The following is a 24,803-nucleotide window of genomic DNA, read 5'->3' as shown; positions in this document are numbered from 1 at the left end:
TAAGAAAAATGCTTAGTCATTCATTGAATTCACCACCCACCCACAGATACACGCATGTGCGTTTTGCAACATAGTGTAGCACCTCACAGGTACTGATGTTTCATCAACTGCATTGCTTTTAGTTTTACGTGTGCACACCATTAACACAGTATTGAAGAAATAAAACGAAGGACACCGACCAACAGAAGTGCTAAAAAATAAATAAATCTAAAAGACGTTTCGGCTTCGCTACGGAAGCCTTGTTCACAATGCTAAAAAATGAATAAATCTAAAAGACGTTTCAGCTTCGCTACGAAAGCCTTGTTCACAATGCTAAAAAATGAATAAATCTAAGAGACGTTTCGGCTTCGCTACGGAAGCCTTGTTCACAATGCTAAAAATGAATAAATCTAAAAGACGTTTCGGCTTCGCTATGGAAGCCTTGTTCACAATGCTAAAAATGAATAAATCTAAAAGACGTTTTGGCTTCACTACGGAAGCCTTGTTCACAATGCTAAAAAATGAATAAATCTAAGAGACGTTTCGGCTTCGCTACGGAAGCCTTGTTCACAATGCTAAAAATGAATAAATCTAAAAGACGTTTCAGCTTCGCTACGGAAGCCTTGTTCACAAAGCTAAAAATGAATAAATCTAAGAGACGTTTCGGCTTCGCTACGGAAGCCTTGTTCACAATGCTAAAAAATGAATAAATCTAAGAGACGTTCCGGCTTCGCTACGGAAGCCTTGTTCACAATGCTAAAAATGAATAAATCTAAAAGACGTTTCAGCTTCGCTACGGAAGCCTTGTTCACAATGCTAAAAATGAATAAATCTAAGAGACGTTTCGGCTTCGCTACGGAAGCCTTGTTCACAATGCTAAAAATGAATAAATCTAAGAGACGTTTCGGCTTCACTACGGAAGCCTTGTTCACAATGCTAAAAAATGAATAAATCTAAGAGACGTTTCGGCTTCGCTACGGAAGCCTTGTTCACAATGCTAAAAATGAATAAATCTAAGAGACGTTTCAGCTTCGCTACGGAAGCCTTGTTCACAATGCTAAAAATGAATAAATCTAAGAGACGTTTCGGCTTCGCTACGGAAGCCTTGTTCACAATGCTAAAAATGAATAAATCTAAGAGACGTTTCGGCTTCGCTATGGAAGCCTTGTTCACAATGCTAAAAAATGAATAAATCTAAGAGACGTTTCGGCTTCGCTACGGAAGCCTTGTTCACAATGCTAAAATGAATAAATCTAAAAGACGTTTCAGCTTCGCTACGGAAGCCTTGTTCACAATGCTAAAAATGAATAAATCTAAGAGACGTTTCAGCTTCGCTACGGAAGCCTTGTTCACAATGCTAAAAATGAATAAATCTAAGAGACGTTTCGGCTTCACTACGGAAGCCTTGTTCACAATGCTAAAAAATGAATAAATCTAAGAGACGTTTTGGCTTCGCTACGGAAGCCTTGTTCACAATGCTAAAAATGAATAAATCTAAAAGACGTTTCAGCTTCGCTACGGAAGCCTTGTTCACAATGCTAAAAATGAATAAATCTAAGAGACGTTTCGGCTTCGCTACGGAAACCTTGTTCACAATGCTAAAAATGAATAAATCTAAAAGACGTTTCGGCTTCGCTACGGAAGCCTTGTTCACAATGCTAAAAATGAATAAATCTAAAAGCCGTTTCGGCTTCGCTACGGAAGCCTTGTTCACAATGCTTATTTATTCATTTTTTAGCACTTCTGTTGGTCGGTGTCCTTCGTTTTATTTCTTCAATGATTCATCCCGACCAGACGGGCTTCCGTCGAACCCTCGATTTCACTAACACAGTAGTACAAATGTGCAAAAAATCATTGCACTTTTCTTTCTCTTCCTTAGCTGCAGTCACCGTTCCTAATGCGCTCTAGATCTTCTTAGCCTTCAGGCAAAATGCTAAAATACACCAGACTTATTCATCCAACATTCTTGGACTGATTGACAAACCAAAACTTTCTTACCCTTCCAATTGTGAAGCTCCCCAAATGCCCCATGTTTCAGCAAAAGGTGTGGGAGGTCTGCTGATTGTTGCATGACTTAATTGTTACACCACTATAAATTATAAAACATGCACCTGAAGAAGAAACAAAGAGTGTCCAGTAACCAAAGCCAAAAAAACAGCATTTCTTATCCACACGATTTTTTTTTCAGCCAGTACAGATCTAGTCAAGTCATTTCCAGCTTTTTGCTTGTGTCCCCATTATTGTATATTGTATGCGATTCTGAAATAAATTGTGAAACTTGTGAAAAATTGCAATTTACCATTACGAGCACATTTTAGCAGGCAATAGGCAACAACTCATTCAAACAAAGTTTCATTCCGATGCTTGCTTGTGGCATGTCAGTTAATTAATACCTATAGCTTGATACTCAGAGTATGAAGTGTGGTTTCACAAAACGCATGATTGAAGAATTCTGGCATGGACCACTGCGTAGATCATATTACATTCTGGTGGTACAGTCAACCCCTATATGTTGAATCTGAAAGGGATCACAAAAAATTTTGATATATATGTAATTCAATATATAAAATTACGATTTTATATGAATTAGCTATATACCGTACTTCTTTGTGATCACTTTCAGATTTGATATATAGGTAATTCAATGTATAAAATAAAAAATTTATACAAATATTTTCAAGGGGATTTTCTGATGTTTGTTATACACAGTGATTCATTATACGTGGGTTCGATATATCCGGGTTTGACTGTACGCATGGCACTGCGATGTTAGCACTACAAAGCAACGAGTCACTGGCACATTCCAACACTGAAAATGACAACAAACTTAAAGTCCAGATAGACTCATCACTTGTCTGTAAGGATGCTTTGGGTCAACTGCAAATGGCTCTCTGTTAGCCTCTCCAAACCAGTTGTCGCTATTGTCCAACATATCAGAATGAAGTGCTTAAGCGAGGAAACATGAAATCCAGACACCAGATGTAGCTGTCCTGCAGTGACATGTAGGCCTGCCTCCTCCCTCTCTGATAAACAATGTTCTGCACAAAGGTTTCCGATAAGGCTGAATGTTCCAAAGAGCCGGCCATTTGCATCCATTCAGATGTACAACTCGGCCGTCACATCTGTAATGCCTCCCTTTTCACAGGCTGCCATAACGTGCAAGGCAGTTCGGCTTTGAAGTCGAAGGACGTACAGGGGGAATAATGTGTGCATATAGAGGTATTCTTTTACACAAAACACTGACATGTGTTTGACAAGTGTTCACTGACAAGTGACAAGTGACACTGACAATTGTTCTGACAAGCAAGCCTCCAAATTTCACCCCAGAGGTATCAAACCTTGTGAAATCAATTTCACAGGTCCTAATCTCACACACAGGTGATTTTAAGTGCAATAAAGCGCCATGACAGCAAACTACTGATCTTGAATCGCGCATTACACGTCAAAGTGTATGTGTCCCACAGCAAGTTGGCAGAATTTGAGTGCATTTGGTGAAACAGAAATTCAGTGTCCAATTTTTTGTACTGCACCTGAGCCGTCCAGCAGCCTGGCAACACTGGTGGATGACAAAATGAAGAGCGTTTCGCAAGGTCAATGGGTGAGTATAAAAGATAATTTTCACATATTGTCTCGATGATCAGCCTAAGAGCTCCTGCAGGTGTTCTATGGTTTGCACAGTTTTTATCGCACCAGTGAAAGAACTGAAGGTACAATGCAATGGTGATGCCCTTGCTTTCATTTAGTGCCAAAAAGCGTACGGAGCAAAGAGAGTCTGCCAAAGCACACATGTGGTTACGGAATCTTTCGGAGCAGACGACACAGCAGTGGCCCAGCACCTTTTGACTCCACACAAGCAATGCCAAAATGGCGGTTGCTGTCAGTGGGAGGAGCTTAAAGGCAGCGATCTCAAATTGAAAATTTCGATTAAAATTGCACTGAAAGCCATTTTTTTCTCTTCATAAACACTATAACTCATCCATTCATAGTTACAATAACAGAGAATAGTTCAATGAACATGTGATAGCTCCTTTATGTGCAATTAAAGTGTTTTCTTAAAAAGAAAAAATCTAGGGAGACCTAAGCACTTCTTATGAGTTGTGCATGTGAAAGCATTAATGTCCAATTGAACTCCACTGAGCGGTCCTTTGGGCTATGAACTCCTCGCGGGCAAGCAAGAGCGCTGATAAGACAGGCTTCAGAGAGTGAGGGCGATGGGGCATCGCAGCGATTCCCTCTCCCCTCACGCAATACCGTGCCTCGCCGCAGGTGCTTCCTTTCGCTCACTCTGCTCCGTCAAGGCCCGAGCCAGCAAGCACAAGCCAGTGTCACGAGAGCGCGAGTGACGCGGCGTCGCAGCCAATGGGAACTTTCAACGTTACAGATACCACCGGCTTTGCTGCTCAATGAGCCATTTGATGCTTTCACATGAAAAAAGAAAAATGATGCTTATGCACTATGAGATTAGCAGCCCAGTTCATAGCTAGCTGCCTTGCAGAGCATCATAAGTACTCACACTTCAAACAGTCAAGTGTACACAGTAACAAACCAACAGTGTACCATCATTGAGTGCGCTGTTACAGACAAAACAAAATGCAGTGTTACAACCCAAGGTCCTTTCAAGTAATGTCAAAATTCTAGTCAAGCCAGATTCTATATTAGAATGTCATGCAAATGTGCCCTTACGCATGCAGGAAAAGTAAAGCAATGATACGAGACAGCACGGTCACCGTCACGACTACAGCAACCATGGCAGCCCTGTCTGGAGTTTGCAATGTGGCGAGGGAGCAACTGCATACCTCCGGCTTCGCAGTCAGCGCTGCCTTTGCCTCATCCAGATCTAGGTCGTCATCGTCGAAGCTGAAGCTGTTGTTGTTGTTGGCCTCCTGCTGCACAGCCCGAATGAGGTCATCGGTGCTCGTGTGGCCATTGACCTTGGGGTCAAAGAGGTCGCCGACCATAAAGTCCGACTCTGAGGCTTTCAGGGCGGAAAGCTGTTATGTGGTGAGCAGCGAGGCCGACAGTGGAGTGTCCGGTAGGGAAGGCAGTCGGGATGGGGTCAAGGTCGGGAGAGTGGACGAGGACAAGGTGGGAGGAAGTGAACATAAGGTGAAGGTCGAATGAGGGTGAAACAAACAAGGACGAAAGGGAGAGGCATGCCACAAGATGCAGCAGAGAGAAGTGGACAAAGAACATTCACAAAATAATGTTTGCAAGTGCAAGACAAGAAGAAAGAAACACAGAAGCGTAGGCAAGTAAAGTAGAGGTCGCAAATCGAAGATGGTACCAGGGATGGCATGAAGGGTTGCAGTAATGAGCAAATGTGAAGTGTGCAAAAAGAAAAGGAAACATTACAAGATAAAATAAGGTTTTAAATGTACAAGTGGGGAAAAGACATGCACAGACAATTACAGATACATAACAAAAAATCGCAGAGATTAGTAAATGATAAACGAGCAAAAAAGAGCAAGATAAAAAGATATTTCGAAAGGTGAGAATAGAAGAGGTAACAAAAAAGAAGGCAGATCAGCACAGAAATACGTAGGTCAACGATGAGAAATGTGTCAAAACACAAAACATGGATGGCAGAGCAAGGACACGAATGTTCAGAGGAAAGGTATATCATAATAGATCGAGAAAAGAAAGGGAAGATGTCACAATAAGTCAGAAGGATGAAGAGGACAGGGAAATTCAAATGAGAGTGCAGGAAAGAGTGTGATAGTAGAAAAAGAAGGGAGAAAAAGGTAAACAGAAGACAGATATGGCATTCAAATAAGATAAGAATGCAGGCAATAACAAAACGAGAGAGAAAAAAGGAGTTAATGCGGCAATGCCAAAAAGCAGGCAAAAGTGCAATACGAGAAGGACAACATAATGGCACAACAAGAAAAGGCAAGCGATTCACAAGCACAGGCAGAAGGTGAGGAAGAAGGAAAGATGAAGCAGTAACAGGACAATGCCAGGAAGTCCACATAACGAAGTGTGCCAATGCCAACCACACAAAGTGAACAGGAGGAGCGAATTTTATGCAAATGAAGGATACCAACCAAGAAGATAATGTAATGGCAGATACGAATCGTAAGAGCAAAGAGTTAAGAAGCGCGAAAGCATGTAAGAGTTAGGATGCATGAAAATACAGATATGCATAGAAGAAATCAGAATAAAAAGACGTATGCAATCCGTAACAAGAACAGGCAACAAAGCCAGAAGTCAATGATGGATGCAATAGGCCACAAGGACAGATGGAAATGGCAAGTGAAGATGTGAAAAGAAAGGAGCAAGCGCACGATGAGAAGTACAGTATAGGCAAAGATCGAAGGAGAAATGAAACAAGCCGATCGTAAGTACAGAGGTAATAATGGAGCGATGAATGACGGTGAGAGTGAAAGCAAAATCATGACAAGCAGGATGTGTCCCCAGTCAGTGAAATGTGTGCAGGGAGAAGACAGATCATTACAGATGACAGGACCACAATGTGGACAGAAGGTTGGTTCGTGATGAAAGTGACATTTCAGGGAAGAGGCAGGTAGATGGGATGCGAGAGAGAGAGAAAAAGAGAGAAAAAAAAAAGGCACAGTTAAACAGAGTGGAAAAGAAGCAGCACACATTAGAGAGTGTGCAAGACTGCAGTTCGTTACGAAACAGACAGAGGATGTGAGAACAAGAACAGAGGGTGCATCCCTATCTTGAAAGCAGATCAACCTCAATGTAACCTCCTCTCTCGGACTTCGATTAAAGTTGTTAACCTACCCAACACTGTGCCTCAACCAGTGTGCGCCAGAGAACTAAGGTCCAGGCATTATCAATTACTACGCAATATGTTAAACAGACACAACTGTTAAACTGAAAGATTCAAGTTGTGTGATATGTAGCCCTGAAAAAGCTATAGGGCAATAGACGTCATTCATATACTGCATGATGCATTGCATAAATAGGAGGACCAGATATACTTGACTCTTCTAGATGAATGGCATGTTGGTACTAATATTTCATTCATTCATTCATTCATTCAATTATTTATTTATTTATTTATTTATTTATTTGTTTATTTATTTATTTGTTTATTTATTCAATAGTGTAGGCCCAAAACACGAGCCGTACAGGAGGGGCAAAATTACATGAATATAGAAAATTAAAAAAAGTAATACAATGTTTACAAAAATCAGGGAATAACAAGATAAAACAACTAGTGAATAAAGCATATACTTTCCCACAGAGATTGTATTTTACAGTGAATAAAATTTAATATAGTTAAACATTTGCATGCCATTGCATGCATACTTCGTCCAAAATTAGCCCGAAGTACATATCGGCTGTGGCTATACCAGTAACTATTGCAGGAGCAAAATGGGGGCTTCATCCTTCACCATAACAACGAAACCCTGTGTGCCCAAACAATGATCGATGACACGATTGTTCTGTTGCTTACGTAGCACATATCTTGTCTGGCATTGCAACAAGCAATGCATACTTCTGGTTTTTGCTAGATGAAACAGGCCAGCAAAGCAACCACGCAAGGCATTCAACTCCATTCACCGCAAAATGTCACCTCTATGTGAAATGTGAGTGCAAATAAACCAACAGTTTCACTGGAAGAGTCCTTTACACCTGGCAATCTTGGTTACGCGACAGTTGGCCTATAAACAGTTGCAGAGGCCACTACCACATAGCTGAACAGGCACAAAGAGCCCTGTCTCCTGTCAGGCCTCCACGCCTGCATCTGTTTGGCTCACATTTCTCCAGCTCCTTGCTGCGATATTCTTTAACAGGTTCTCTAGAGAGATAAGTTCAGTCATCAGTCCAGCTACTCTGTGCGTCCGAGGCATAGTGGTGTGAAAAGTACAGTGGGGTGCTCACACTAGCCAAAGGCTGCAGCCTTTGGGTAGCACTACTACCAATGGTATGGTACCACCATGTATGTGCACTGATCAACCCTGGTACCTCATGCTTTTCACGCACAGTAAGGAAACAGACACCAGAAATCGCGAACCTTCTACTGGCACTGCTAGGCGACGTAGCAGTAAGGTATCACCGCACTGGTACGTGCATCTTAGAGACTCTTTTCAAAGGAATTCTACAGGGCTGGCTGCTGCTCGTAAACTAAAACTAAATCATGTTGGGACACTTCCTCGCGGCAACACTAACAAAATCCTACATTGACGCAGCGAAGCCATCCATGACAAGCAGGAGAGCGACTATGACGCAGGTGCAATCTGCCGAAACGAACTAATTGTGAATTACTGGCTTCATACAACCATATGTCACAGAAGTGCCGGCACACATAGGTTTCCAATAGTACAGCAAGTCAAATGTGTGCGCAAGCATCAGTTTGTGCTCGAGGATGGGTTTTGTTCAAACGCTACCTCTTGTTCTACAGCAATTAAACCAAATTATATAAAACAGTCACCGTCACAGAAGAGTTTCAGCAGGAAATGAGAGATTGGAACCGTGCTTGAATAAAAATGCTAAGCTTCTAATATCTCAAAGGAATGCTTTAACCAGAGTTCCAAAACTAAATGTTTTTCATTTTGGTTTTAGTTTTGTTTCACTGAAAAATGTTCCGTCACAGTGTTGCTCCGGAACGAAAAAAAAAAAGATTCGTAAGGATTCATAAAGGTTTTGGTTTGCATGCAAAAATTTTCGAATCAATGTAACGATAAAAACTTAGTGTTCATTTTTCTCAATAAGTGAATTATGAATTCTGATGTCGTGCTTAGTGCCTCGAGTCAAGGCAATGAGCACGATCTCAGAAGCAGCATGTGACAGAGTGTACTCGCCGAAATGCAAGACTGCTGTTCCCATGAAATGAACTTAAACAAACGATAAAACTTCGGTAACAAAGCGATGTACAAGGAAAAAAGCCTGCCCCTCACTTATTTCCCCCATGGTTGTAGTGAAATTTCGTTACATTGATGTTGGAAATGCACACTGTTCTAAGGACAAGTTACGAAAAGTTAAACACTTCATTATATTGATGTTTAACTGCAGTAAGTTTAATTATTAAAAAGCAATATATATTTTTCCCTGGGAATGAAAGTGATGAAGTAGCAGCAAAGTACAGAAAAGCCTCATTGATTAAACTCTTTTTAAACAGAAAATCTGATAATTCGGACTCGTCCTCTGATCCTAGCAGGCGTATGCATTATCTAATGGAATCAACCTCTCATTAATTCAAACATACCTATTCAGGCGCACACCGGTTAACTCGGACAACTCTCTGAGCTTGGCGAGCGCCACAAATGCTGCTAGCATGCAACCAAAACAAAGAGGGCGGAGTCCGCATCGCCACAGTCATCAGCAGAAGTCGTATATGAACGATAAATATGCCAGAACACGTCACGCCTATTTGTGCCTTTACAGCCATTATTCTTGCGTTTACCGTCGTGCATAACACCGCGTTGGCCGCATTCTTTCATAAATGTGTAGCTGCCATCCGTGATCGCGTCATTAGCGACCGTGGTTTCTTCTGCAGCAGCTGCAGTAAACAATGAAGTAGCCGGCGGATTTTTCTGACTCCAAAAATGCAGACTTGTTGGATACTCCGGGCTTTATAAATGCACTGTCAGGGTTCCCATAGAGCTAATGCATCTTTGGAACTGATTTTTCGGACGAATTTGGGTGCCGAAGTTCAATTTTCCAGACTAAATTGCTTGTTCCGAGCCATGCTACCTGATCTTGACGAGATGTTCATTCGAGGGATCGCCAGCCGTTTGTGCACAGGAGTGAGTAAGAGCAGGCGGGAGAGAGAAAAGGTGGGGGCTTTTGTTCCTTCAATATATGACTCTGCCTACGCACTACGGAGATTTCGTCAATTTCGTCGGTAGCAACTGATTCCGTCGATAGCAACTATGGTTTCTTTCGGAGAGGTTGCGGCAAACGGTAGTGTTGTTTTGGCCGAGTGAAACGGCGAAGCCGTCGAGGATGAAGAGCACCGGCTATATCGCAATGAACGGACAATTTGTTGGCAACCAGTTCACTGGCGAAAAAATAATCTGGATGTGCACGTGAGTGAAAAGCATCTCGGATGAAGGCACACGTCGCAGCCCCACTGTGTATGAAGTCGCGAGGGCTTCACTGCTGCGAGGGCTAATCAGCCACGAGACAATGAGAATCGCAGCTTCTGCACAGCTTTTGGACAAAATAGAAACAGGATTTGCCAAATCCTTCAGTAAATAAAAAAGACTTGACATCGTAGCATTTGTTTGTTGCCGGCTCGATACGCTCGATAATTCGACATTCGGTTAATTCGGACATTTGTTTCGGCACCGTAAAATACGAACTAACGAGGTTCTACTGCACAGGCATACAGTAAAAACACGTTAATTCGACTCTCGTGAACTTGGACACACCGCCTGGTTGTGGCAAATGTACACATCATTAGATGACATAAAACAACTTATTACACTGGTGGTGTTTGACTGTTCACGGGTCAACTCGGACAAGGCATGGAATGCCGCAAATTTGCACTGCAAAAGCAGCACTGCTGCCCGACTGGCGCCAAGCGGCAACATACGCATCACCACAACGATGGCTCTCTTGCATTTGGCACCTTGTGCGGCACCACAACTGCTATCCACGTACGCCATCATCACGACCATGGATTCATCCATCATGGTTGCGATGGCGAGTGTGGCAAGCGGTAGTCGTGCTTTGATACGGCAGGAACCATGCGATGTGACGGGCATGTCAGAGTCCATGAAGGTTGAAACGCACTTCCACCTGTGACTACCTTTTGTGTAAGACTCTCCAGCTCCATCGCGATGGAATATTAGCTTACTGGCAACAAAACAACCAAGGGATGCAAGCAGTAGTGAAAGGCATGTCCATGCAGGTGACAATGCACATTCTGCATCCCTGCCACACTTCAAAGAAAGTGACAGGGGCCATGTCACCAAGAGTGGTTATCATTTACACAAGGCATTTGCAATTTCAGTTTGGACATTTCTTATAACACATCAAAATTGAGGGTGCGAATATTTTTTTTTTTTTTCACTACATGAAGTAATGTTGATGCAGCGAATATGCGGTGAAAGGGTAGAGAAGAAAGCAGTGCGATTCATATAGTATTCAAAATTCTCTCGATATGACTCCCCCTCACAAATAATGCGTGACAATGGCATCGAAATCGTTGAGCGACGAAGGGAAAACTTAAGAATTCGGTTTCTCTCCATGCTTTTTAATGGAGATTTATCAATTAATCCTGCAACCTATCTGTCTAGTTCCAATGTCTATGCTTACTTGACACCATCATCCGAATTCACTAACACCTTATTTTGCACGGACGGATGTATTCAAGTATTCTTTTTTTTCCCCGAACTATAACAGACAGGAATAACTCGTTGCCAGTTTCAATTGATTGATGCATTGTATTATTGTTGTGTTTTACCACCCTGCTTGGACCTGAACTAGGTCTGCAGCATGAAATAAATAATAAATAATAATAATAATTACTTCTCTTTTCTTGGACCATTCAGTAATCCAACATTCAGATGAATCAGACATTTTCTTTTCACTCCCGTGAAATCTACATTAACTAGATTTTACTCTATAGTGGCTAAGAAAAACTCCTTTGATACATGGAAAACCTAAGCTTGCAGGTGTAAGGGCCTGCCCACTTGAAATGCCATCGTAACATTATTGTTTCCTTCCATCAGTTGTGTAACTTCACTCCAGAAAAACCCCAGCAAAAGTAAGCAACAACAAAATTCATAGCTGATAACCAACTGAAAATAAACCTTGAAGGGAGATGCTTACTGTTCTTCGTAGGCACAGGCACACCCATTACCACCAATTCATCAGGAACTTGTGCTCAAAGAGCAATCTCGAACTTTAAGGTTAAAAAAATAAATGCTGCTGAAGCTAATTTAATGGGCTTAAAAGTATGCACACAGGAATTCGAGAGTAACAAGCACTGCAACTACTCACCCCGTTGTTGCCGTTTTTGGTTGAGAAGGGCTCCCCGCAGCCCAAGAGGTAGTCGGGGTTGAGGATGTTCTCTGCGCATGCCGCAGCCAGGGCGACAATGTCGGGGTGAGGCGGGCCGTTGCTCTGTCCCAGCTGGTTCTCCAGGCTCTTGAGGAAGTCCTCCTCCTTCGGCTCCTTGCCATCAGCCATCTGCGAGCGAACCAAGCAGCCGACAATCCACGCGTCCTTGTTTCCAGAGGAAGGAACGTGTTTATAAGCACAGGTTACATGTACACTGAATTTCAATGCCACTAAATTTTGATATATCGCAGCAAAATTCTGATTTTACTGGCTCTGTCACATCCTCATTCGAACGCACAACTTATTTGCATGGTTTGTCTCAGTCAGTAATTCATAATTTCTGTTGCTCACATCCCATTTTACTGGCTTCACATTGCAGGTTACCTAGGAGGGGCCTCAATCACATCTCGGCCTTTCGGCAGAAATAAATTTCAGCAGGCATGTTCACGCCGTACAGTATCACCTTTTGTTAACGACTTCAAAGAAAAACACAGGTACAACATTCAGTTACAGCGAAGCATTTGAGAAGGCTCTGGTATAGCGAAGAAATTGCGCCACACATAATGATGTCGTTTGCGAGGTGCCGCGCTGATTACGGGCAGTGGCCAAACAGACCTCCAGTATTTCCGAGAAGTGTGAGAGCTCCCGTATACAGCTTGAGTGCCTTTGATCGGCAATGATCGGCGAATTCTTTTCTCGTCATTTGCAAAGAGGAGCACGACAGCCAACACTAGTGCAAGCAAAAGCAGGAGCAAGGCAGTGTCTCACTCACAAGGCTGTCTTGCGATGACGTCTCGCTGCCTTTTTTGGAGTCTTCTTTAGAGACCGAGGGCGGTGCATCCTTGTGGTTCTTGTGCTCCACCTCCTCGCCCTCGTCTCCCGTCGAGGCGTGCACCGACACCGCTGCCCTCACCGACGCTGGAAACTTGGCGATGGTCCCGACAAGTGGTCGCGCCCAGCCAATGTGGAGCACGGGCGTGGCTGAACCTGAGCGGGAAACAAGCGCACCAAACCATTTTTCCTTAAGCTTTATTTTGGGGGGGGGTATTGTTCAATAGGTTACATCCGGTTGTACCTCAGGCACTTGGTTCACTGTTCCAATAAAGATTACCTGTTTTACTAAGCAGAGTAGAATGTCGCTGTAACCCTTTATTTCTCCTGCCTTTTTCTTCCACAGTAAGCATAAGATTACTCTGTGAGCCCCATACAAGTGAATGTTTGTTTTGGTCAACTGACGTTGCCTGCTGAATGCATAGAGCTTCCTAGAAAAATTACTGAGGGAACTTGGGTGCTGCGATTATTCAGCTACTATAGGAACAATCGGCAGTAAACATACATTTGTCTAATCTTTGTGCTAATGGCTTCATACTTTTCTGTGGCGATATTTATTGTGCTTTATCTTACCAAATTTCCAGGAAATCATATATATATTTCTAAATGCACGAAGGCAGTAAGTTTCTGCACATAAAATGCTTAATCACAGCAAAACGTTGCATTTGCAATGCAATATTTCGTTGAACATGGTCAGTTTGCAAAGTCACAAAGCCGTTTGAAGCCAGAAGTGCAAAGCTTAGGCGAATCCGTGTACTTCCCACGATTCCCCTGCCGTCAGAACCGACTCACTTGCAGCTCCCATAGACACCAGCGCCCTCTAGTACTTTTTGTAAAAAACCCCGCGGCTGAACGGGGGCGACAACTTTGTCAACCAAGGTGCCACTTAGCGTCCCTTCCATCCAATACTCTGTGCTGATAGATAAAATAAGCACTTCATCATGAAAACAGTGTGGGATACACAAGAACATCATTAGGGCAGCAGGGGCTGAACGTGAAGGTTTCACATTACAAGTGAACAACAAGCTTGGGGAAGGGATGTCTCGAAAATGCCCTCCTCCATGTAGTCGCAATTCCTACACATCACTGGCCATACAGGCATCAATTTCAAGCACACAAAACAAAACTCTCAAGTCTGAAGAGCGCATTCATCCTCCTGATCTACCATGACATGCTTTTCTTGTTCATTCACCATATTTTCACATGCATTAACTGAACCAAAGGCACAAGAATATTTCAATGAAAAGAGAGCAGCAAACACTGCAAGCTGTAATTCAATGGACACCCCTTGCGTGAGTTGGTTCATAAACTTAATGGGTGGTGACATGCGAACATGTCACCTCAAGACTACGGATGTTATGAGAATACCAGCCGCTTGCTTAAGAAATACTGATATGACATTTATGACTTGTCTTTTTTATGTGTATGAATGTTAAGTGGAGGTGCAGACCCTCTAAACACGAGAAAAACGTTGGCAAGTGCCAGAGTACCCTCAATAATTTACTAAAGTGCAGTCCAAGCTTATATTGTCAGTGGCTGCAGCAGCGAATATCCGTACTATAACCAAAGTGTTTTTCAAAGGCAGCACACGTGCGAAACATGTAGACCAAGCAGCCATGCATATGCGAGAATAGGGGCATGCAACCATGATGTTTGCATCCATTTAAATTTACAAACATTGAAAAGTAAACGTGCAAGGACTCGTGGTCTTAGCATGAAGCATACCAAGTAACACAGAAAAAAACAACACAGTAAGTTGCCGACTCATTTTTTCACACCTACTCGATTGTGTTAACATTTCCACAGCACTGCCACCAACTCCCCAGAACGAACGCAGAATGACAACGGACATTTCGCACAGCATACAGTGCCTCATTCAACTTTTCTGACTGATCTGCGTGCACGGTTTTATAAACGTGCCATGTACAAGACAAGCTGCCGCCATTCGACTGTCACGTGTGCCACCTGTGCTCTCAGACTCGTTGTAAAAGTTGTTCTTCCACTTTCCAAGTGCCGCACGCCCACTTAGAAGCGCTTCGTCGAACCAAACCAGAACTTTGGTTGCAGACAACCGACGAGGTGGCGCTGGTTAGGCCTAGCCGACGAGAGTTTCGGGCAGCATGCCATCGTACGAAGCTCCTCCTGATACATTTGCATTCATGGACAATTAAATGGGGATCAGCGGTACAACCACGCTCAAGGGCTAAACTGCAGGCAGCTCACTTAAAGCAGTGTTTGAGTTCGCGGGCAACCAACCACAGCAACTACGGTGAACATCCCCCAAGTTTCTCACGTCACTTTCTCCAAATTTATAAATAATAAGCCGTTCGTAAACTCCTTCGTCTGAAACATTGGAACACATACTGTGCGACTGCCAAGCATACATGCTGGAGCAAAGGACGTTAGAAAGTTTCCTAGCCAGTGTTGGCAGGCAACCACTGTCAGAGGAAGCTATCCTTGGACCATGGCCTGACACTGCAACTTCAATGCGTGCAACTAAAGTGTTGTTGAAGTTTCTGCAGGACACCAAGCTCGACGAGAGGCTCTAGTAAAGCAACTGTCTCTATACATAAGCACTCACCACTTCTCTTATCATCAACATCCATCACTTTCACTCCCCTTCCTTCTTCCCCATTGCAGAGTAGCAAACTAGAGTGCACTAGCTCAGGCTGACCTCTCTGTCTTTCCTAGCAATAAATTCTATTCTATTCTGTATAACTCCCTTCGTCTGTCAAGGTGCAGATGGACCTGCGACACCCACCTGTCGCGACTGCCCTGCCAAGACAGCCTAAGAGCACCGAGACATATGCTCCGCCTACAGTCAGAAATTTACCTGAAGAACCCTCGTATAATACAGTGGAATCTCGATGATACGATCACGGCTAATACGAATTTCTTTATGATACGAATTTTTCTGTGGTCCTGGTCGAGCCCCATTACTTTCCAACGTGCTAGAGAATGGTTGTTACGAATCAATTTTCGACCCGCATCGGTTGATACGAATATTACCGAAGACACTTCGGAAATTTGAAAGTGTGCTTGGCGAAGGCCAGACGCTGCTGCCATTTGCGCTCCGCTTCCCTGGCTTTACTGCTCGGTGAAATGGCCGGTCGCTGCTGCCGTCTGCGCTCCAATTCATTCGCTTTGGTTTTCGGCGATATCGCCTGTCGCTGCTGCCGCTTGCGTTCTGCTTCCCTGCCTTTAGTACCCGGCGATCTAATCAGTCGATGTTGGCGTTTCCGTTCTGCCTCCCTAGCTTTCGATCTCGTGACATGTTCATTCGTCGCACGCGCATTCGCTCCTTGTTCTTCTGGCGTTTGATGTTGGGGGAATCCGGCGTCCATTGCCGCTTCTAGAACCGCTTTGCGCGCAATCACTGGGCCGCTTCGGAGCTACGGGTCTCACTCAACTGCAACGAGACGTCTGACAAAGGAGCGCCGGTGCAGCTGCCACCGCCGACGCCCGCGCGCTTGTTCTACCGCTACTGTGTGACGTCACAGTTGCTATGCGCAGCTGCGCCCCCGACCGGCGCGCTGGTTGCTAAGGAGGATACAACATTGTTTATTGTTGTTGTTGTTATGACATGTACAAAAAACGGGCTTACATATTATATACAGCATCAGGAGGTCCCAGAGTGAGAAACTGCCAGGGGGACCTCCTATCATTAGTGGGTGCATAAGAGTGTTAGAGCAGCAAGTAGAGGGCGAACAAACAAACAAAACAAAAGAAAAAAAAACGCGTTAAAAATACAATTCGTAGGGAACAAGTGCAAATAAATAGAAGACAATTAGATATATAGTAAAAACAGCATTATACAGTAATATCACAATAAATAATCATAAGCAGGAATATATAGCAATATAACAAAATTCGGCTCTTCTGCATATTACGAACAGAGAAAAATACAAAATATTTTACAGAAATATGAAGCCCAACGATACAATAACAGAAGTAATGTAAAGAAAATGTAATAAATATGGAAATGTTTTTATGACAAATGAAAAGATGCTTCTGCTAACAGTATTCTTTTCATATTGTGTTTAAAAAACTGCAATGAAAGAGATGATTTAATATTAGCAGGGATGCGATTCCAAAGTGAAATGCCATGGAAACGAAGTGTAAATTTACCATAGTTAGATCTGATTTTAGGTAATAGAAGGTTATTGCGTTCTGCAAACCTAGTATTATTTTTGTTCATGAGGTTATCAAAAGGAAGACTGTCTAAGGTTATTTCACGATGAAAGAGACGAAATGTAATGAGTAACAACTTGTGATAGAACAGCTGTTGAATGGGTAAAACGTTAAGATGTTGATAGATAGGTAAAGAATGGCACCGGAATGAGCTAAAGGTCATTAATTTTATTGCTTGATTTTGAAGACGTTGAAGTGGTTTTAGATGAATGGCATATGTATTACCCCATGAGGATAAACAGTATGATAAATGACTGTTAATATAAGCATGATACAACGATCTAATAATATGAGGGTTGAAGAATGCGCGTGTTTTAATGATAATGCGGATGCCGAATGAAACCTTTTTTATTAGCGAGTTGACATGACTATTGAATTTAAGGTGTTTGTCGAGAGTAATACCCAGAAATTTAACAGTATCAGATGTCGGTATAACATAAGTATTTAACGAGACAGTTATTAGAGAAGAAATCGGTGTTTGTGGATTATGAAATAGTACAAAGGTTGTTTTTAAAGGATTGATTTGAAGTTTATTATCAGTGCACCAGGAATAGACATTGTTAAGATCAGTGTTAAGTGTGTCTTGAAGTGCGGTAAGCGATTTCTGTGACGAGTAGATGGTAGTGTCATCAGCATATAACAAACAGTTACAATTGGTAAGTACATTTGGTAGATCATTTATAAATAATAAGAACAACAATGGGCCTAGTATAGAGCCTTGGGGAACGCCACAGTTAATTACTTTAGTAGAAGAGAATTGGCCATTAAGATACACTACTTGAGGCCTGTTAGACAAGTAGCTACGAATAAGAGTTAGGGATGGGCCAGTAATACCAAAAGATTCGAGCTTATACAGAAGAATAGAATGATCTAGAGTGTCAAAGGCTTTTGTTAGATCGATGAATATGGCTCCTGCAACAAACCCTTCGTCAATAAAGCGTTTAATGTTATCCGTGAAGTTAATTAATGCCAATTCCGTCGAATAATTCTGCCTAAAACCGAATTGGAATGGAGAAAGAAGATTAAATTTATTGAGATAGTGCATTAGACGAGTGTAAATAAGTTTTTCAATGGCCTTACTAAAAAACGGCAAAATGCAAATTGGGCGGTAGTTATTAATGTTTTCACGAGAACCCTTTTTGAACACAGGGATTACTTTACCCTGTTTCAACAAATCAGGAAATATGCCTGTGCTAAAAATTTTGTTAACGATATCTGCAAAAACAAATGATATGTCTGCCGCAACCAGTTTTATTCTAGAAGGCTGAATAGAATCTAGGCCAGGTCCAGTAACATTAAGAGAAGAAATTACCTTTAAAACTTCTTCGGAAGAAACCGGTCGAAGAAAAAATGACTGAGGGCAACGTGGGAGATGGCGTAAAACACTAGGCGATAGCATGTTCTGACAAGTGGCAAAATGATCACTAAAAGCATTTAATATGTCAGGCTCGGTTGTGCATTCCTCGTTGTCGTAAATTATCTTTTTAATGCCCGTGTTAGTCTCTGTAATATTAAGAAATTCTTTAATAAGCTCCCAATTACGCCTGGTATTCATACCGTTCTGAATTATCCGTCTTTCATAATAGTCCCGTTTTGCGCGTTTAAGGATACCAGAAAGGATATTGCTATATTTCTTAAATTTAGTTCGCAAAGCTGTGTTAAACGGCTGCAGTCTCACCTTTTTGTGAAGATTATTCTTTTTTGTTATAGAGCGCAGCAACGCGTTTGTAATCCATGGATTTCTGGGAGACGAGAATCTTTGCTGAAAGGACACACGAGTTGTGCACTCATCGATATACTTTGTTATTGTTGATAAAAATATCGAGTACGCCCTGTCAGGACAATTCTCCTCAAGAACGCTCTCCCAACAAGTGCCTTGTACCTTCTGTATAAATAACGTTTCATTGAAAGAATTTTTTGAATACTGGTGACACTGTTGCTGACACAAAGAGGGGAGGAGGTTGCGCCGCTGCGCGGAGAAGAGGCCACAGTTGGCACCATTCCAGCGCACGGACGGACACGACCGTGAGCCCCACCGACGGCAGTGAAAGAGAACAGCGTGCAGTTACGCGATTTCTCCCTCTCTCTTTTGGTGCGGAGGCGCGGACGTGGCGCCGGACTGCGCGGAGGGCGCGACTGGGCGCGGAGAGTTTGAAGCGGTAGCACTTTTGTTGCTTTTCCTCCTTTTCCGCGTGCCATCGGACGGAGTGGATGCTGTGCTTCTAGCCGCGTTCTCGCCTTTGACGTGGGCGACGGCGAAGGACCACCACCGGCGGCTGAAACGCTGCACGCGCTCGAAGTTCTGAGGCGTGCTATGGCCACGGATGAAATCAGCGACGACACGTGCACGCGTTTTTATGGATTTGAACAAAGTCTGCTAATTGACCTGACAAAGAAAAAGAAGCAGACGGACATCGGAGACTTTTCCTCCAAGAAATAAATGCTTTTTACGTACGTGTGCCTGAGTGAATTCACCTCTCACTCTTTAATTCAGCTAGATTTAATTGTTTGGATGATACGAATTTCGGCTAATACGAATATTTTTCGTGACCCCGTGAGATTCGTATCATCGAGATTCCACTGTACCACTTTTTCTTTTTTCCAAATTATTAGCATCCCAAATTTCCACCTTGTGCTATATGCGGATTTGAATTGAAATTTTAGCTAAGAAGTCGGGCTCAAAGTTTTAGTTTCCTTATTGCTGCATGGCTGAGGTGTGGTTACACCATTGCTACGTGGCTACGGCTCGGCTTCATTATTGCTGAGGGGCTACAACATAGTTTCATTATTGTTGAGTGTGCACCTTGGCAGCACACGAGCTCACGTGCTAACCACGTGAAGTGCATCTCTCTCTTTTTTTGCCCCCACAGTGAAGCAGCAAGATGTCAGGGCCACAAAAACAGTACTTGGCTGCTTTCAAGAGAAAGATGATTTTAGCTGCAGAGAACACCGGCAACCGTGCAGCCGCGAGGCAGTTTGGCGTCACCAGGGGAAGCATTCGTGGATGGTGACGACAGAAGGAAGCCCTTTTCGAGTGCGGTGGAACGTGACAAAGCTTTCACACGCCAAAGAATGGGACATTCCTGGAAAATTGAACTTGCCCCGACAGAGTTCGTACGACAGCAGCAAGCCGTGCATCTAGCTGTGAGCGTGAAACTTATCCAGGTGAACGCTGGGGAGCTTGCAAAAGAAAAAGGGATCCCGAGCTAGGACGTCAAAGCAAGCAAGCACTGGACCTATCGCTACAGGTGCCGTCCTGGATTTTCATTATGATGGCAAACTTCGTTTTCGCAATACCTGGCCGAATCGTTCCAAGAGCTGCTTGTGGCTTTCCAGCACCACATTATTCCGCTCCAAACAAGTTTGCGTTCAGTCCACTGGCAACGAGGATATGCAAGTTACCGTCACGTTGTCGAGCACAGCAGAGGGCCGCAAGCTACTGCCTTGTGTCTTCTTCAAGTGGAAGACAATAAGGAAAGGTGAGAAGTGGCTGAAAAATGTCGTCATGAAGTGCTATGAGAAAGGCTCGATGAACAGGGGACCTTGTCCTCAACTGGATAAAGTCCATGTGGTGTAGACGGCCCGGTGCACTGTTCTCATTCCAGTCCATTCTCATACTGGACACATTTCGCTGCCACTTGGCCGACTCCGTGACTGATGCGCGATTTCAGCACTGAACGCATCGTCATCCCGGGTGGACAAAGTGTAAGCTGCAGCCTCTGCATAAGTCTGCATAAACAAACGGTCCAAGGACGTGGTAAAGCGGTGCTACATGGAATGGATGCACTCAGGTGAGTCCAAAGTGACTTCAACTAGGCGGACGAAGCGGGCATCACCAACCACGCTGTGCAAGTAAATTGTGGACACATGGGCAGGCATCCCATAAGACATCGTACATCGTGCCTTTAAGTGTGGCACATTCAACACACTCAAGGGCACAGAGGATGACTACCTACGGGATGATTTGTCGGACAAGGAACTGTCAGAAAAAAGCGCGACTGAGGATGAGAATGATTGAAGTGTGCAGTCCAATCTAAGTAAAGGTTTGCACCGAGGTTTCTTCACTCATACTATACTAGAATAAAACTCATTTTTCCTGTTTCACAGCCCAAAAATGTCACCTCGTATTCATATTAGGGTCCATATTGTATGCGGGTTTTTATGGTAACTTTGTGTGTTTAGATGACCTGCCCGTAGATGCCATAAGGGTTACACAATGTTCTTTTTTGCCAGAGTTGCTTTGGGAGAGGAAAGAAGTACGCTGAAAACATAAAACGAGGGTAGATGATCCAGTTATCTCTGGAGTTGCAGCGTGAGGGCTAAGCATCCCAGTCCTAATTTAGGAGCTAGCAATTCATACTTCACAAAACCACGACAATTGGCCAGAGGAGGTCAGACTGCTTCTGACTGGACAAGCCGGCCACACAATGGATTTGCACCTACACACCTTCTTCCCAGGCACACAGGCCGTCATAGAAGCGCAGTAAGTGTGCGAAGCAGCTCGGATCCTGCAGAAGCAAGCCGTCCCCCGTGCTGCTGAGCTTGACCAGCTGCGGTACCAGCTCGTTGGCAATCTCCATGAACTCCTTGTAGATCTCCTCGTCCTCACGGCCGTAGTTGAACCTGCAGATACAATGGAGAGACAGGTTCTTTTAGGCACTGAACAAAAGGTTCTTTAGGCAATAAACAAACTTACATACAGTCACAGGCCAATAATTTGGCCACCAATAACTCAGACATGCTCAATTATTCGGAAACCTTTGTGGCACTACTACTGGCTCTATAGACGTAATGTATAAGGACGACTATGCCTATGACAATGCCTATGGCTATAAGACTATGCATGCACAACCACATGCTAATTCGGCCACTGAAATGAGAAAATAGAGAGAATTGATGTTTCTGTTTGGATATGGTGCTTCCTTGAAACCAAAAGCAGCGAAACCTAATCGATCCACGGGTGGATCCAGCATCCCTGATCACAGCCAGACGACAGTCAACGACAGTTGCTGACTGCCAGACTTTGTGTTTCTTTGTGGCAGCAATTCCAGATGTGTACCAATTTCTCCTTTGATGCTCTAAAGAGATGAATCGGATAATTCACCTAACTTCATTACAGACAATTAGCCTAACTTCGTTACATATCAAATGAGCCTCCAGATATAACACCTGCCTGTTCAAGTAATCCACACAAAGAGAAATACCGTATTTACTCGCATAATGATCGCACTCGCGTAATGATCGCACCCCTGAATTTTGTCGTCAAAATTCGATTTTTTTTATTTCCCGTGTAATGATCGCACCCTGAACTTGCCGCAGCGATATGTCGTGTGCCAAGTCTAGCTTATAATGATCGCGCTTACCATCTGTCGAATGCTACGCGAACGACTTGTCTGCACGCACCAAACATGCTTAAGTAGATGCCTCATTTTATTACTTTCATCACTTTCCGCACTTCCATGGCAAAAAGATGTACAACCAAACTTGCCTTTATTATGGGTAGGCTTTATAATGGTTGAAGTCAACAAAAGCAAAAAAGGCGCCTTTCGATTCTTTTCATCTGCACTCGTGAGCACGCAACAAATCGCGCGCGGCAATGACAGTAGCCACGTTTACACTGATACGTTAAAAGTGTACCCTATTCATACGCCGACGCTTGTAACACAGCTAAGATATTCGCCCACCCTTAGCGGAAACGTGCCGTGTTAGGGTAGTAGTGAAAACAGATGCCGCAGTTTCCGCAGCACGCCGGCCATGCGTTTCTTCACTGGCAGCTAAGCGCGCCCATTTGTTTCTGTCCCCTCAAAGTGGACATAGCTACGTTATTGCCGCAAACTTGCCGACATTAACGATATTGTTACGTCCAAGCGCGTCAAAGGGACGCGGGGATCAAGAAGAGAGGGGAAGAGGAGAATGAAGACTGTGCAGCGGCCATTCCTGTTGTTCGTGGCCTGCCGTTCCTGCTCTCGCACGCCTCAATAAACCCCTTTTCCCCGTGCTTGTAACAAATTGGTGGACGGTGCGGGGTACACCTCGTAACCACGGAGCCTACGCTGCTACAACTTCGCCGAAGCCGTCGACTTGCCGGACTTCCGCCACCCTCACCTGACATGCCTGAATACGCCTGCCAGACTCCCGAAGGATCTGACGCGGCTTCTAGGCCAGCACCTGGTGTTCCGTGGCAATACTACCGCGTGCCACTCACTTTCGGAGGAAAAGCCGGAGAAGATGTCGACGAGTGGCTCACGAACTACCGAAGGGTGAGCCGGTCTAACGGTTGGAACTCGACCGCACAGTTGTCCAATGTTGTATTTTCCCTTACCGACACTGCGCTCGTCTGGTACGAGAATCACGAACAACAGGAATGGCCGCTGCACAGTCTTCATTCTCCTCTTCCCCTCTCTTCTTGATCCCCGCGTCCCTTTGACGCGCTTGGACGTAACAATATTATTCATCACTGACACGGAAGAAACTGTTTCAATGCACGTAATGTACTCACGAGAAGAAGAAAAAAAAAAAAGATCGCGTTCGGCGCGTTCGGCTTGCTACGCCGGCCGCCATTTTTGTTTTGGTGTCCCGCACTCGCATCCCGCAGCAAACGCGGGACGAAAAAAAAAATTTTTTTTTCGCGGGAAATTTAACTCGCGTAATGATCGCACCCCTGAATTTGCGTCAATTTTTTCTGACAAAAAAGTGCGATCATTATGCGAGTAAATACGGTAAGTGTTGCATCTGCCAAGGTGACAAACTGAAACAGCGGGCGACGACTCACTTTCGAATAACATCAGCAGCATCTGCCCATGCACGCAACGCCTCTTTGAGGCGCCCGCTGCGGAACAGGAAGCCGCCCAGATAGGTGTAGGGGTAAACATGATGGTCCTGGTAGTATGTGCGCGACGCATGAACAGCTTCTGCAAACAGGTCCTGTGGCGGGGGCCGACCCGGCGTTGGAAACAGACCTTCCAGCTCGCCGAGGTTCCCCAGCGCCATCGGGTAATTCCGGAGGTGGCCCTTGTCGTACAGGAGCCATAGCAGTTGCTGCAGAAATGCCAGAAACGGGTTATTGTACGCACCAAACTGCCAACATTAAGTTTGGCACAATCCCACAACACAACACCAGAGGACCAAGGAGGAGGGGGAATGGCACAATTTTTTTTTGCTTTTTAAGTTCTGCCTTGAGCACACATCCATTGACTTTGACTCAGACTAAGCACCCAAGCCACAACAAGTCTGGATTGCCACAGACACACACGTAACAAGTAGTTCATAAATCACAGGGAATCTCTGCGATATTGCTCCTCCTGCTGATTTTGCAAGTCACAAGAACTTGGCTGCTCGATAGACAAGAAACTTGCTCAAAGCGAGTGCCCCTCCGGCGTCTTTTCACCATCGGGAATAGTTCACAAGCCGCAAGCTTTGTGAACAGAATTTTTCATAAAACGACACAACATCTGCGAAATTGTTGAAAGAGCCCAAATTAGTAAAACTTGCAAAATATTCTGGAGAGTTGGCAGGTATGGATTAGTGACTCGATGCACGATTCAATGCCCCAAAGCAGCACGAAGCGCATTAAGAGATGCAGTGAGTGATAGGTTTCGGGTCAATTGTGACACCCGCAGGGAGTCCAAAAGCAACATCAAATCAGTTTAGATCGACGGTTCCATTCATGGGGTTCAACAACCCAAAGCCACTCTGGGGCTATATAAAATACACTGTAACGAGGGGGCTCCAGTATAATTGACAACCTGGGGTTCTTTAACGCGCACATAAATCTTGGCAAACAAGCGTTGTTGCATTTCATGCCCAACATAAAGCAGCAA

General features: G+C 44.0%; 1 protein-coding gene across 2 annotated transcripts in view; it reads right to left on the bottom strand.

Moving 5' to 3' along the window:
* The window catches only part of Mnn1 (menin 1), a 59,181-nt gene that overhangs the window by 16,329 nt on the left and 18,049 nt on the right, over window positions 1-24,803 (bottom strand). Inside the window, exons 4-8 of one of the 2 annotated variants that reach the window (XM_065444496.2) lie at window positions 23,756-24,021; window positions 21,431-21,606; window positions 12,734-12,948; window positions 11,902-12,090; window positions 4,776-4,970 (exon numbers count right to left, since the gene is read on the bottom strand). In XM_065444496.2, the coding sequence (XP_065300568.1) occupies window positions 4,776-4,970; window positions 11,902-12,090; window positions 12,734-12,948; window positions 21,431-21,606; window positions 23,756-24,021 (1,041 nt within the window). The remainder of the gene's footprint in view (window positions 1-4,775; window positions 4,971-11,901; window positions 12,091-12,733; window positions 12,949-21,430; window positions 21,607-23,755; window positions 24,022-24,803) is intronic. The other variant, XM_065444497.1, reaches the window with a different exon arrangement.

The sequence above is a fragment of the Dermacentor albipictus genome, chromosome 10 (assembly GCF_038994185.2).
Source record: "Dermacentor albipictus isolate Rhodes 1998 colony chromosome 10, USDA_Dalb.pri_finalv2, whole genome shotgun sequence".
Lineage (NCBI taxonomy): Eukaryota > Metazoa > Arthropoda > Arachnida > Ixodida > Ixodidae > Dermacentor > Dermacentor albipictus.
The sequence above is the reverse complement of the archived record's forward strand: the minus strand, read 5'-3'. Positions and strand labels throughout refer to the sequence as shown.